Source organism: Scardinius erythrophthalmus (genome assembly GCF_964197995.2).
Source record: "Scardinius erythrophthalmus genome assembly, chromosome: 22".
Classification (NCBI taxonomy): Eukaryota; Metazoa; Chordata; class Actinopteri; order Cypriniformes; family Leuciscidae; genus Scardinius; species Scardinius erythrophthalmus.
In genome coordinates, this window is record NC_138242.1 from 27,781,518 (window position 1) to 27,795,367 (window position 13,850).

At 35.9% G+C, this 13,850-nt stretch overlaps 1 protein-coding gene across 1 annotated transcript; it reads right to left on the bottom strand.

Moving 5' to 3' along the window:
• Window positions 1-522: 522 nt before the first annotated feature.
• Window positions 523-10,996, bottom strand: LOC308682843 (V-type proton ATPase 116 kDa subunit a 1; the record flags this gene model as incomplete). Its single annotated transcript, XM_081352785.1, has 19 exons — window positions 523-595; window positions 1,001-1,172; window positions 2,251-2,368; window positions 3,494-3,601; window positions 3,683-3,890; window positions 4,200-4,318; window positions 4,834-4,927; window positions 4,999-5,159; window positions 5,248-5,381; window positions 6,188-6,338; window positions 6,792-7,004; window positions 7,125-7,218; window positions 7,694-7,776; window positions 8,230-8,356; window positions 8,491-8,609; window positions 9,301-9,429; window positions 9,600-9,697; window positions 10,333-10,411; window positions 10,880-10,996. 19 exons carry the CDS (start codon window positions 10,994-10,996, stop codon window positions 523-525), a joined length of 2,397 nt encoding a protein of 798 aa, XP_081208911.1.
• Window positions 10,997-13,850: the final 2,854 nt, after the last annotated feature.

A 13,850-nucleotide genomic window follows, 5' to 3' on the forward strand; every position in this document is an offset into this window, starting at 1 on the left:
GTCATTATTTTGTAAAGTTAGTTAAGTAATGTTTTAAAAAATTTAAACATCTTTAAATCAGGCCAAGGAGATTTTGATGGACCATTTAAATACTTTAAAAATGAGTTGGCGAGTTACCGTGTCATGAATTGAGAAATCAATATTTCCTCCTTCTTTTGACATATAAGAGGTCATTGTACTATAAAAACATCCTGTAAGTTTCAGAACTTCCTCGTTAATCCAAAAACAGCCTTTATTGCAACCACGCTGCCAGACCGACTCGACTTTACATTACATTGTCACATTATTACGTCGTACTGTGATGAAAGATCAACGCTTAATTCTACATCAATGTTTAGTTTAAGTTAAGTTAAGCTTAATACAGTATTTTTGTTTATAGCATATTTTCATTTTGTCCACAAAACTTAATAATTGGGAGACCTCTGTTGATGCACTTAAGTATGCATTTTTTACATTCACAAAACAATAATGATGCTAAAAACTACAAAAATAGTACAAATAGTGACTATTAATGCTGAGTCTTTACAAGCTGTCAAAGGACAAGGGTGTGAACTTGTAGCCGGATCCCTCGTAAAACTTGTTCTGAAATTCAACCCTAAAAACAAACACATAAAAAAAGTCACTTTAACTACATTCATATCACTGTCCCATTTTGTATAATATTTAAACATGCTTTATAAATAGATCTTTTATTATTGTTAGTAACAGTACACTGAACCTCACACTATTAATGCGACATTTGGACACACTTCAAGTACAGAGACATTTGACCTTTGGGCCAGATATACTGTATGTAAACTTAAAAGATTAAAAACAGACAGACAAACATGCCCTAAGTCAAGGGTCACGAACAAGTCAAATACCTTGACTAACACGCAACTTACAAGTGCAAGGTGCAAGCTTGTCATATGTATGATAAAGCACAGAGGGTGAGACTAGGTTTTCTTTGTTAAAGGAATCAGTGGAATCTCGTTGCTTATGAATAATGTGTTGTTCTTACCAATGCAGTCGTAAAGCATGCAGAAAGGCAGACAGGCCCTCCATAATCAGAAGAATGGTCACGGTGAGAACAGCAAAAGCAGCAAACTGCAGAACCAGCATGAGCGAACCCACACCGGAGGAGAGCTTCAGCCCCACCTGGAGAACCATCCGCCAAAGCACCTCCGACAGCTCTACAGGAATAATTCACACAAAAATCAAAGCGATCACATAATTTACTCCCCCTCAAGCCCGTCCTAGGTGTATATGACTTTCTTTCAGCCGAACACAATCAGAGTTATATTATAAAATATCCTGGCTCTTCCTAGCTTTATAATGGCAGTGAATTGCAACCAACAGTTTGAAGCTCAAAAAAGCACATCCATCCATCATAAAAGTAATACAGCCGTTGCTGGAAGCCAGTGATTATAGTTTATAAAGTTTTAAATATGTCCTTACACAATCGCAGAAGGCATTTACTAACCCCCTGCAGTCGTATGGATTACTTTTATGATGGATGGATGCACTTTTTTGGAACCATTCACTCCCATTATAAAGCTGGGAAGAGCCAGGATATTTTTTAATATAACTCTGATTGTGTTTGGCTGAAAGTGGAAAGTCATATACACCTAGGATGACTTGAAGGCGAGTAAATTATTGGATAATTTTAATTTTTGAAAAATTCCTTTAAAAATGTAACTTTGCCGATTCTCAATCCGTGTTGTATTGTTTTTACAATGTCGACAGTATATGTAAATGAGCAATGTTTACTCGTTCTCTGTGTTACCCGGACTGAGAAATTTACAATTATTTATCAGCAAAAACTAAAGAAAATAGATTTTTTTAATGTCTTTGAAAAAAGCTCACCAACGCTGCATTTATTTGATAAAAAAATACAGTAAAAATAGCAATATTGTGACATAATATCACTTACGGTTAATAACCATTTAATCTATTTTAAAATATAATTTATTCCTGTGATGGCAACGGTGAATTTTCAGCAGCTCTTCGGTACATTTTTTCTGTCATGTATACTGTCAAATTGAGATGTAGAGTTATAATGCTAAATAATACCACATAGGGAAGGTAAAAGTAAAAGTTTAAAACATGCTCTGGTGTCGTTGAGCTTTGTACAGAAGGTGTCCTCATAAACTGCACACCTTCATTTTCTCATAAATCATTTCACTGTTGATTCAATCAGTCACTGAGTAACTAATGAAAACTCAAAGAACGGCATGATAGAGTTATTTTTATTACTGTGCCGGGACAAACCTGCGTGAGCCAGACTGAGCGCCCAGAGCCGAAGGTACGAGGCCGTGTTGGAGATGCAGCCCAGGCAGAACTCGATCGTGTGGATGGCCTGATTCACAAACACGTCACCTATGCTCACCTGAGGAAAAACACAGATCAAACCATCCGCCCTCATTTCTTGTTCAACATACTTCATGTAAAGAGCATTTTGTATTTCAAATGTTTATAACATTTAAAGACTTTCCATACAACACAAGCTTACCATCTCATCTTTCTGATGTGAGGAGAAACCCTTATCTGATCCATGCTGATCATTGTTTCCAAACACCTGCAGAGAGACCTTGTTAGTCACTATCACAATCACTAAATATATTATTATAGACACAAAATATATAGATTATTTTTATATGCATTTCAAATTAGAAATATGCCCAAATGTGCCAAATTGAAAATGTAAAATAAATAAAAAGAAAAAAGAAAAATAATAATATTGCTGTATTGAGATATAACATTTAAAAATAAAATAAAACCACTAATAAATCTAAAGACTGTAAAAAATTACATAATCAATAAACAATTTTCTACTTTTTTGATAAGTTATACAAGATTCAACTCATTTTATTAAAGTCAGTTTGATGTAGTCTAAGATGAATGACTTAAACATTTAAGTTGATTGTACTTAAAAATGTAAGGCAGCATCTTTTTTTTAAAGTGATAATCTAAATATTAAAATTCAAATAAAATGTTATAGACTACTGAACTTAAGTACTATTTATGTACTTATACTGATTTTTTTTATATTTATGTATGTTATACACATACAGAATCAGTATATGATGTAATTGCATTTATTTTAAATCATTTTAAATTTAATTATAAATAATCTATCTATCTAAACAGCATTTTTTTAATCAATGTTTCCTAAATCGAGGGCCACACGTTAATATTTTTTATGTATGTAAGGATTTAATTTGCATTTAAATTTAGTTTAATTCCAAATTGAAAACAGTGTTATTTTAGTATCAAGATATTATTATAAATCATAATTTTTATTTATTTATTTTTTACATTTTGGTTAGTTTTAGTAATTTTGTTGTGTATTCTGTCTTTTTTTCAGCTTTAGTTTGACTTATTTTACAACATTAAGCCCTTTGCAACTAAAGCTTTAAAGGTTTTAGTCTTAGTTTTTACCATAATAACCCTGGCTGGTTGAAAGAAGCATTAGCTGATCTTGGGCCAGGTTTGCTCTGTTCTGCTCACCCACCTGGTGTCTGGCTTTCATTCGGGTCCTGTAGATGAGGAGGGGTTTGGCCAGGAGCAGCACAGGAACCATGAGCACAGCCGTCACAACCAAGAAGATCTGAACAGCTTTCTGTAGAGGATAACAGCATCGCTCATAATCTGTCATGCTTTGGCTATGTGAAGCCAGTCAAACCAAACAATGAATCCAAACCTGTCCTCTGAAAAGAAACTTGTGTTCTGGCTGGTAATCAAACATCATCATGTTGATGAAGAGCAGAAGGATGCTGGGAGCCATTTCAGAGCGCAGGGTGATGCACCATTTGTAGAGGATGAGGAAGATCAGGTATCCAAAGAGAGAGAGCATGAAGATCAGCTGTGGAACAAACTGAAGTAAAATGTCCTGGAATTTCCCCAAATGTCTGTTAAAAGGAAATGAGGACAACAAAACAAGATTTCTGACTAACAACTCATTGATCTGGAATTTAAGACAGTACTTTTAAAAATATCAAATACTGTACGACTACCTTTTTAATAATAACTACTTAGATTTATATACAAGTAACTATCTTCTCATTTTTCTTCATTAGACAAAATAAACAAAGCTACATTTCCATATCATAAAATGTTTGTTCTTATAAAACATTAGTATTTTGCCTTTGCATTTGACAATCTAATTGATTTAAAAATGTAACTTTGCCTTAGTTTATATGAGATAATCAAATACTCACACAAAGTTGACCAAACTCAGGGTCACTCCGAGGAGCATATGACTGACTCCCAGTATGACCGACATCTTCATCTTGAAGGAGTTTAGAAAGGATAGCTTATTTGATGCAATATTCCAAACCTAAAACAAAAATGAATTTAACATAGGCTTGTTATGATGTGAATGTAAGTTATCAGGTTTACACAGACTTGATGAATATTAAAGCATAAATTAACATCCCAACCAGACAGTTGACAGCAACCATTGACTTCCATTGTATTTTTTTCCTTCTATGGAAGTCAATGGGTGCCGTCAACTGTCTGATTACCAACATTCTTCAAAATAACTTATTTTGTGTTCAACAGAAGTAAGAAATTCATACAGGTTTGGAACAACTTAAGGGTGATTAAGTATATGATGGCAAAAATTAAATTTTGGGGTGAATTATCCCTTTAATGTACGCATCAGAACAGCTAAATCCCACCACCTAGTGGATGAAACACAGTCAGACAACCAACTTCAATTCTTTTCAATCTATAATTTCATTGTAAAAACACACCAGGATTACATGTAATATGTAAAAAACAAATAAAAAGTGATCACGGAAAGAAATCCTGTATGTAATGTTGAACAAACAAGGTTTTATATGCACTGACCGGGTCAATACCAAACACGTACGGGCGACCAGAATAAACTCCGGGCACAGTTGGGTTCAGCTGAAGATGGTGATTTTCATGCAGTGTTTTGTTTCTGAGATAAAGCAAAAAAATGATCAAAATGGAAAACGACAAAGTAACTTTAAATCCTGCAAGCGTACGTACTGCCAAGGCCCGTGAGGAAAGAACATGGGCCGCACACGCCAGGAAGAGCCAAAAATGTTGAAGGACTTGGAGAAGCAGTCATTGTAAATCAGTCCAGTATATATGGAGAACATTCCCATGAGCAAGATAATGTAGCGTCCACCGACCAGGACATCTGTAATCTGGGAGGAAATCAAAGCTTACAAGACTCTAACCAGGGTTAAAAAGTGATGTTATTATGACACATTGACATTTCATGCCATTCAATACCTCATTTTTCATCTTTCGTAAACATTCGGTCTGTGTAATGAGCCAGACTGCGAACAGTGTCATCACCAGTCCATGACCACAATCTCCAAACATCACCGCAAACAGGAAGGGGAAGGTTACAATAGTGTATGGAGCTGAGAAAATAAAGGAGGCAAAAAAATATTAAATAAATAATAACACACATTTTATACATATATATACACAGTATATACACACACACACACACACACACATTCTTGTACATTTATCTTTATGAGGACATTCATTGACACAATGCAATCTCTAGCCACTTAACCTAACCTTACCCATCACAACTAAGTGCCTAACCCGAACCCTGACCCTAAACCGACCCTTAACCTAATTATAACCTTATCCCTAAAACCAAGTCTTGACCCTCAAACAGGCCTTTAAAGGCTCTCAGAAAGTGAGGACCGGCCAAAATGTCCTCACTTTACTCTCTTTGTCCTCACTCCAATGGTCTAAAACTCAAACTGGTCCTCACAAAGATAGTTGTACAAGTACACACACACACACACACACACACACACACACACACACACACACAGACAGATATATAGATAGATGATTTATAGATAGATAGATAGATAGATAGATAGATAGATAGATAGATAGATAGATAGATAGATAGATAGATAGATAGATAGATAGATAGATAGATAGATAGATAGATAGATAGATGGATGGATGGATGGATGGATGGATGGATGGATGGATGGATGGATGGATGGATGGATGGATGGATGGATGGATGGATGGATGGATGGATGGATGGATGGATGGATGGATGGATGGATGGATGGATGGATGGATGGATGGATGGATGGATGGATGGATGGATGGATGGATGGATGGATGGATGGATAGATAGATAGATAGATAGATAGATAGATAGATAGATAGATAGATAACAGCCAATCACCTGGATTGATCTCCTGATAGGTACCGACTCCATAGGCGTCAATAATGGCCTGGAATCCTTCAGTAAATGTGTTGGTTCTGTTGAAGGTTGGAGGAGTTTGCTGGGTTTGGATGCGGTTCAGGACTGGGGTCACACTGGAACCACTCTGCTCCTAAAAAAACACATGTGAAAATCACACATATATGAGAAACTTGCACGACTTGAGGTATAATTCATGTCTGCAGTACAAACAGTTTGAGTTAAGAGTATGAAACTACGTGCAAAGTGTAAAATTTACAGTATTAATATTTAAAAATATCCCATTCAAGTAAAGTACATAATTTGTAATTAAGATCAGTTTAACTTTAACATTTATATTCAATGTACATATACGATTTAGAATTTTTTTTTTTTACAAATCATTTTTTGCAATATTTAAGATAATTATTTTGTTTAACTTTTTTATTTCTATCTTTTAAACTACTCGCAAAGGGACAAAATTGCTCAGACATTAACTTTAACATGCGACTCACTTTCCTTTGCAGACTTTTAAATAGAACTTTTGAATTATTAGTGATGGTGGTCTGCAGAAACTTTCTTCAAGGCAGTGTATAAACATACATACTGATCCCATAATCAGGGCGTTTTGAACTAAAGCGAGATCTGACACGGGACACCAGATCTCTGCCACGATCAACTTCTGCGTGATGTCTATGTTGCAGAGATTCAGTGTGTAGTAGATGGCCTTCATCTTCTTCACTTTGCTGCTCCACTCCTGGACGTGGTCGGCCGCTCTGGTCAAGACACCACCGCGATATTCTTCAGTTCTTCTCAGGATCTTTAGAAAAAAACACGGACATAGCCATTCCCTATGTTTATTTTTGAATATCGATCATTGGTGGAAAAACACATTTGAAAAGACACGTGGCAAGCAAAAATAATCAGTCATTTGACCCACCATTCGAAGATCTTCCATTCGTGACTTTACGTTGTTGCTCATCCTCTTGCGCTCATACAAACTTTTGGGGCATGAGTACAAGCTGGCGTGAAACCTTTAAGGATTGTAAGGATTTGATGAGGTCATTTCACAGAATTCAAAACAAATCAAGAAAATGCAAATAAGGCCATCAGATAAAATCAGTCATTCATATTTATATATGCATGGATTGTCTTGACCAAGTTAAACTGTCATTCTCTAAATATGGTGACAAACATATCATTAAAAAAATTCAATTAGTCAAGAAACTGAGTGAAACAAGATTGTCTGCCCATGTTGAAAAAGTTATACATTCTTTAGTTCATTTACAGATGTTATTTGTGTTAATATTGGTGAGAACAATTTTCGATTCATTTTATGTTATTGTTAGTGATATTACAACTCTTTTTTCATTTGTAAAATAAAATGAAATATTAAAATAAAGACTTCTAATAAGAAAAATGATTGAATTTTATTTGAATTACAGTTGTTTTTAAAGAATATTTCTACTGCTATATATATTTCGTGTGTGGAAATACCATGTCTCTCACCCTTCACACACTTTTCTGATCTTTTCTCGCACATGTTCTCCCTGGACAAATATGATGAACACGTCCTTCTTCACAGATCCTCTCTGTTTAAAAGAAACATACTTCCTGATCACTTAAGATAAACTGAACACAGACTGTGCATTAGTTTATTCATCATACATAGAGAAATATATATTTCACATATAGTCTGTGTGGTGTGAACTGATAATCTGAGAGCAAGCTTGTATGAGCAGTGAGCACATATTGATAGACATAGATAATGGATTCTGGATTCTGGTGTTGGAGAATAAAGAATAGCATCATGCACTTATGTTGCAGAAGTGTTAAGCAACAATAAAAATAGCCTAACTACAGTCAATCCCTTAAAACTCATCTTTAATAATCCAAATAACAAATGTTTTTCCCTCTCAGAATAATTTATTCATGCCTTAAAATAGCTTGAATGTAACTACACATAGAACTAAACATCACATAGACATATACAGTAAACAACATTAAAAACTTTAAAATACCCATTAAAAATATGATAGTCTCACCACCACTTGGAGTTCCTCTGTGGTCTGTATCTCTGCGTGCCGAAGGACGAAATTTCCATGAAAAAGGCGCCAAAGAACCTTTTCAAAAGCAGGAAACCTGTCTTGTTTGATAACACCTGCAACAAAACTTAAAATGCGTACAGATATGCCTATGGCATTAGCAGTACAATTAGGTTAGGCTGAAAACAAAAATTGTGTTCTAACTGGAATCTTTATTTTAAAGCGTGTGTGTATCAGTTGGACAAAATCTTTTAAATGTACCCTAGATTTAAAGGTCCGGAGGTGCTGGAACTGCTGATTCTGCGGCAGGTTATGTAGGACGAGACAGTCATATACACCGAGTCTTCAGAAGGAGGCTCAGAGTATAGCAGTGACTCGGCCTGCACACAAGCAATTGTCAACACAACTTTAGTACATCAGGCTGTCCATGGTAACCTTTCGCTTTTATTGCATGGAAATGAGTAACTCCTTTCAATCCCATGCAAGTTTGGAACAACATGAAGGCTAGTAAATGATGAAAGAATTTGCATTTTTTAGGTAAACTATCACCTCAAGCATTTGAAATAATGTTAAAAATTGTCCATTTGACTCTTTTCAAAAAGATGACATGGTCATGCAGTGGAGGTGAAACGCCCTGAAGATCAAGCTTAAATCAAATTGATAAATTTAGTTGACTAAATATGCAAATGTTTGAATATTAAGCATTAACTGAGGCCTTAAATTCAGCATGAAACTTTTCTTCACTATTGTGATGTATATTTGAGTGAAACAGATTACTACTCTTACTATTTCTGCCATAGAAATATATAAAAATTAGAAATATTTTTATTTAAAATCATTATTTATAAATATTTTTAAGCTGAAGTACTAAAATTACTGAAACTAAAACTGAAATTTAATCAAAACATTAAAAAGAAACTAATAAAAATGTCAAAAGCACAAAAAACAACCTAAAACTGAAATGAAAAATGCAAATATAAAAATAGCATTTCAAAATAAAAATAAATACTATAATAGCAGGGCTACATAAATATATAAAGTTAAAGGGCTCTGAGATGTCAAGATCTTCACCTCCTCAAAGAAGTCTTCAGTCATCCTCAGCAGAGAGTCGATGTCCATCAGCTCAATGAGGTTCTGTCTGAGTGTGTCGTGGTTACAGTTGATTTCTCGCAGTTCCTGCTCCAACTTCTCAAATGTGGACTAAAGGTTTGAAGACAATCATTATGTCACAGTATAACTTTCTGAATTTCTGTTTCTGTGTCAAATTGTTATACAGAGTAAGAGAGAAGGGGTTTATTTGGTCAATGCCATGATTGACCAATCAGAATCAAGTATTCCAAATAAAAATAGCAGACAAGAGTTGTTTTCACCTCCAGCTCCAGAACATCTCTGGAACAGGGAACCATCTCCTTCTCCTTTGTTGCAGCAATTACGATGTTAGATTTCATCATCTCCTTCTCAAGATATCCTAAATAATGTAGAATTTCAAGAGAAAGCAACATGACTATCTTTGAAGTAAGATAAATATATCCAAAGGGTTTCAAATTAATCTAGGGAACAGTGTTGAGGAAAGTTACGTTTAAAAGTAATGCGTTACAATATTGTGTTACTCCCTAAAAAAGTAACTAAATTAGTTACTTAGTTACTTTTTCTGGAAAGTAATGCATTACGTTACTTTTTCTCACCTGGGCTGGGCTCACTTGCTTGTTACAAAAATAAAAGTTTGTTAAACCTCAAAAAGTTATTTTTGCTTATTAGTATTGTTGAATTGGATCATCAAAATAACTTGCATTATTTGAAAAAGGAAGTCAGATATTGTAATGCATTACTTGAAAAAAGTGCACGTAACTCACGTTACTTGTGATGTGTAACACTACCTGGGAATATGATTCAAGTGTAAATCAAAGTTTTATTGTTAGATCACATCTGCACAATATGTAAAACAGAGAAGATATAGCCTACATTTTTGCAATATTAAATGCTTAAAAATAAATGAAATTTACAGCACAAATGTTTATTTGTGAGATCAGAATATATCATAAGTGTTCAGTATATCAATAAATACAGTAAACCAGCTTGTTATAATAAAGTATACATTCTTACTCAGAATTCTCTCCATTTCTTCACATTTCTTCACTTCCTTCACAAAATGCCTCTGAAATGCTGATACACCAGGATTCAGCTGAAAGATCATTAAAAAAATAATACACATATGAATTCTAACATGGTTTTGGTTTATTTTAGATGACTTAGGATTAATTTACCAACATAATGTACACAACCAGTTGTTCTTGCTCTGCAGTGTTATGCATTGATCGATTCAGCCAATGGTGAGAAATCAAATTCTGTGACAATACAAGCTAAATATATAAACTGAAGAATGATGTAGTAAGTATGCACTAGAAAGTGTGCATGCTGCTAAAATCAGCACACATTTAGAAATCAACAGATCATGCTATTAATGTTATTTGACAATCTGACAAATTTATCTTCCAACATAACATTTAAACTACAAAATAAACCAGAACTTAAAGAGCATTTAGCAGCTCATGGCCTGATGCTCAAACAATGTAATTTCAGTTCAACAACACAGATTTTGTGGTCACTAGACAGTCGAAAGAAGTTACACTCACACATCAAGGTTACTTACATCTTTAAACTGAACCAAGCCAAGATGGCCAAGTTCATTGATGCAATTGTGGGCCGATTCTGTTTGAAAGAACAGCTGCACGAGGCACATCTCCTCACTGCGAAATAAAGAACCCATTCTGAAATGCTTCAGAGAGCTGGAGATTGTTCTAAATAGTTTGGAGGAAAACTGCTCACATACTGCTGGTTGAGCGGCAGTGATTGTCTGGTTTTTGAACTCTGTCTATTAAATGTCTGTATTTGAGATCAATAGTGTGCTTGTGTGGCCTCAGGATCAATATCGACACCACTAGCGCAGCTGGAGCATCCAGAGCGAATTATGATTAGTAACCCTGCAGCAAAGCACACATTTAAAAATACTGTATGTATGATGTAGTGCAAATGACCTCAGAGGACTAGTATCTATAAATTACAGAAACGTCTAGTCTGTCTGTGTGTATGTGTCTGTTATTCGTGTAACTCTCGAACCGTTAGTTCGATGGATTTCAAACTTGACAGGTGTCTTGCTACAGGCACGAGTAAGTGCAGTGCCAAGTTTGACGTTGTTTGGATTAGAAATGCAAAATATATCGTTAAATATCTCAGTAAAAGAAGCACACATTGGCTTTTGCCGCTCTAGCCGCTGGCCACTACCCCTCTCACACTGCACACTGATGAGCACAGTGTGCACTAGAAAGTTTGCATGCCGCTAAAAGCACCACACATTTAGAAATCAATAGATCATGCTATTAAGGTTATTTGAAAATCTGACAAATTAATCTTCCATCATAACACTTAAAATAAACCATAATGTTTTCTCAAGTGTAGCCTGCTCCCTGAATCGTCACGCTTATTCATTTGTGGATGTTAACTGAATATGTAAGTCAGCTACACTGTTTACTTCTGAATATTATATATTATTCTGGTGCGCTTAACGTTATCGCTACAGTGCAATAGTAGCCTATGCTATCCACCAACTAAACATATCCTATTTAATGCGTTCACAGTCTCTTTCCATCATTTGTAGTAGCCTATTCACAAACTGTTTGCTCAAGCGTAGCGTTTTCTCTGTGTAGTGAACCTGCTCCCTGAATCGTGTAGTTCAATTTTCCATATTTATTGTATGTCATTATGTCAGTATCAGTATGTGCTTTCTACCGATTTTTATGAATATGAATTGCAAAATAAACCCTGACGGGGTATTCGATAAACTGTACACTATGGCTAAGAAAACATTTCTATTTTATTGAATTTCTTCTTCTATGACATTAAAGGTGGTGTCAGTGATTTCAGGCCCAAAAATATTTTTATCACATTCATCTAATCTTTCCTAACGATCCGTTATCTGCCCGCCCCATAAGCATGCCGTCAAAAAAACGCGTCTCTGCAGCCTCGGCTCTGAGATCTGCACACAAAAACAAATGGTTTAGCCAAACACTCAAAACCAAAACAAATAGTGTTCCAACCAATCACCGACAGGGGGGGTAGGGGGGTAGGGGTGTGTGTGTGTGGGGGGGGGGTGTTGTGAGGTTTTGAGCCAGCTTTTTCTTCAGCTCTGACTTCGCGTGCAGCCGTGCACGAGCACAAAACCTCACAACACCCTCCCCCTGTCAGTGATTGGTTGGAACACTATTTGTTTTGGTTTTGAGTGTTTGGCTAAACCATTTGTTTTTGTGTGCAGATGTCAGAGCCTAGGCTGCCTACAGAGACGCGTTTTTTTGATGGCATGCTTATGGGGCGGGCAGCTAGCGGATCGTTAGGAAAGATTAGATGAATGTGATACAAATATTTTTGGGCCTGAAATCACTGATACCACCTTTAAGATTAAGGCCTTGGTTTCACAAAAATAGGCTTAGATTAAGCCAGGATTAGGCCTTAGTTCAATTAGGACATGGTTTTTAAAAATGTTTTTTTTTTTTATACATATATGTAAGTAAATGGTGCCCCACAACTGTTTGGTAACCCATATTCTTCAAAATATCTTCTTTTGTGTTCAACAGAGGAAAGAAACTGATACAGGTTTGGAACAACCTGAGGGTGAGTAAATGATGACAGAAATTTCTTTTTTGTGTGTGTTTATCAATGTTAACAACTATACTATTCTCTCATCTATGGATCAGAAGGGGCTGCTAAACGTAGGATTGGCTGTTAAGATGACTAGTTTGGAGAGGGAGACTCGACTGTATCTGGTAGACTTATGCAGCAAATAAATAAGTAAGCCATCCATAGTCTCTCGAAGAACCCTTTTCTCCTCTTGCCATTTGTATGTTTCTCTAAAGTGAGGAAAGAGAAAAAGAAAATTGAACAAAAATAATGTGCCTTATTCTGTCAGATGCATATTTGTATTGTTTTAAATTCTCCCAAAGATGGCTCTTCAGTAACAGGCACTTCATTTGGCAAAGTGTAGGCCTACATATACACTGAAAAGCCGTTTGATTGGATAAGTTCTCATTACCCCATAAATCTTGTCTGTAAATATTGATAATTTCCAGAGAGCTTGTTCTATTAGCCTACTTGCCTTCTTTCTCATCTATGTCCTCAGAGAGGAACGAAGAGATTTCGGATATGTTGTCCGGTGTAGAGCTGATAGAGACGGACTGGAAATCTGCGGAATGATGATTATGATGATAGATGAGGAACGATGGATCCACACACACACACACACACTGCGGTGTTTCCTCTATGTAGATTAGTTAATGGCGGCCCGCCACGGCAAAATTTTTGCCGCCACGGTAACGTTAGGGCTCTACAGTGCGACCATTTCACTCGCATTTGCGCCTAAATATGTCTGTGTGCGATGATCATGAAAAGATATTTAGGCGCACTTTTGCGACTGACCCGATCGAAGATATTTTTTTTTTGGCGGCCGCCAAAGCGTTTTTTTCGTCCCGCCAAAGTCTTATTTGACCGGTGTGTAATGTAGATAAACTGCTGCGCTTGTGACAGCTGGGCGCATGTTTAAAAGAACGAGAGAGCGAGAGCGAGAGCGCGCG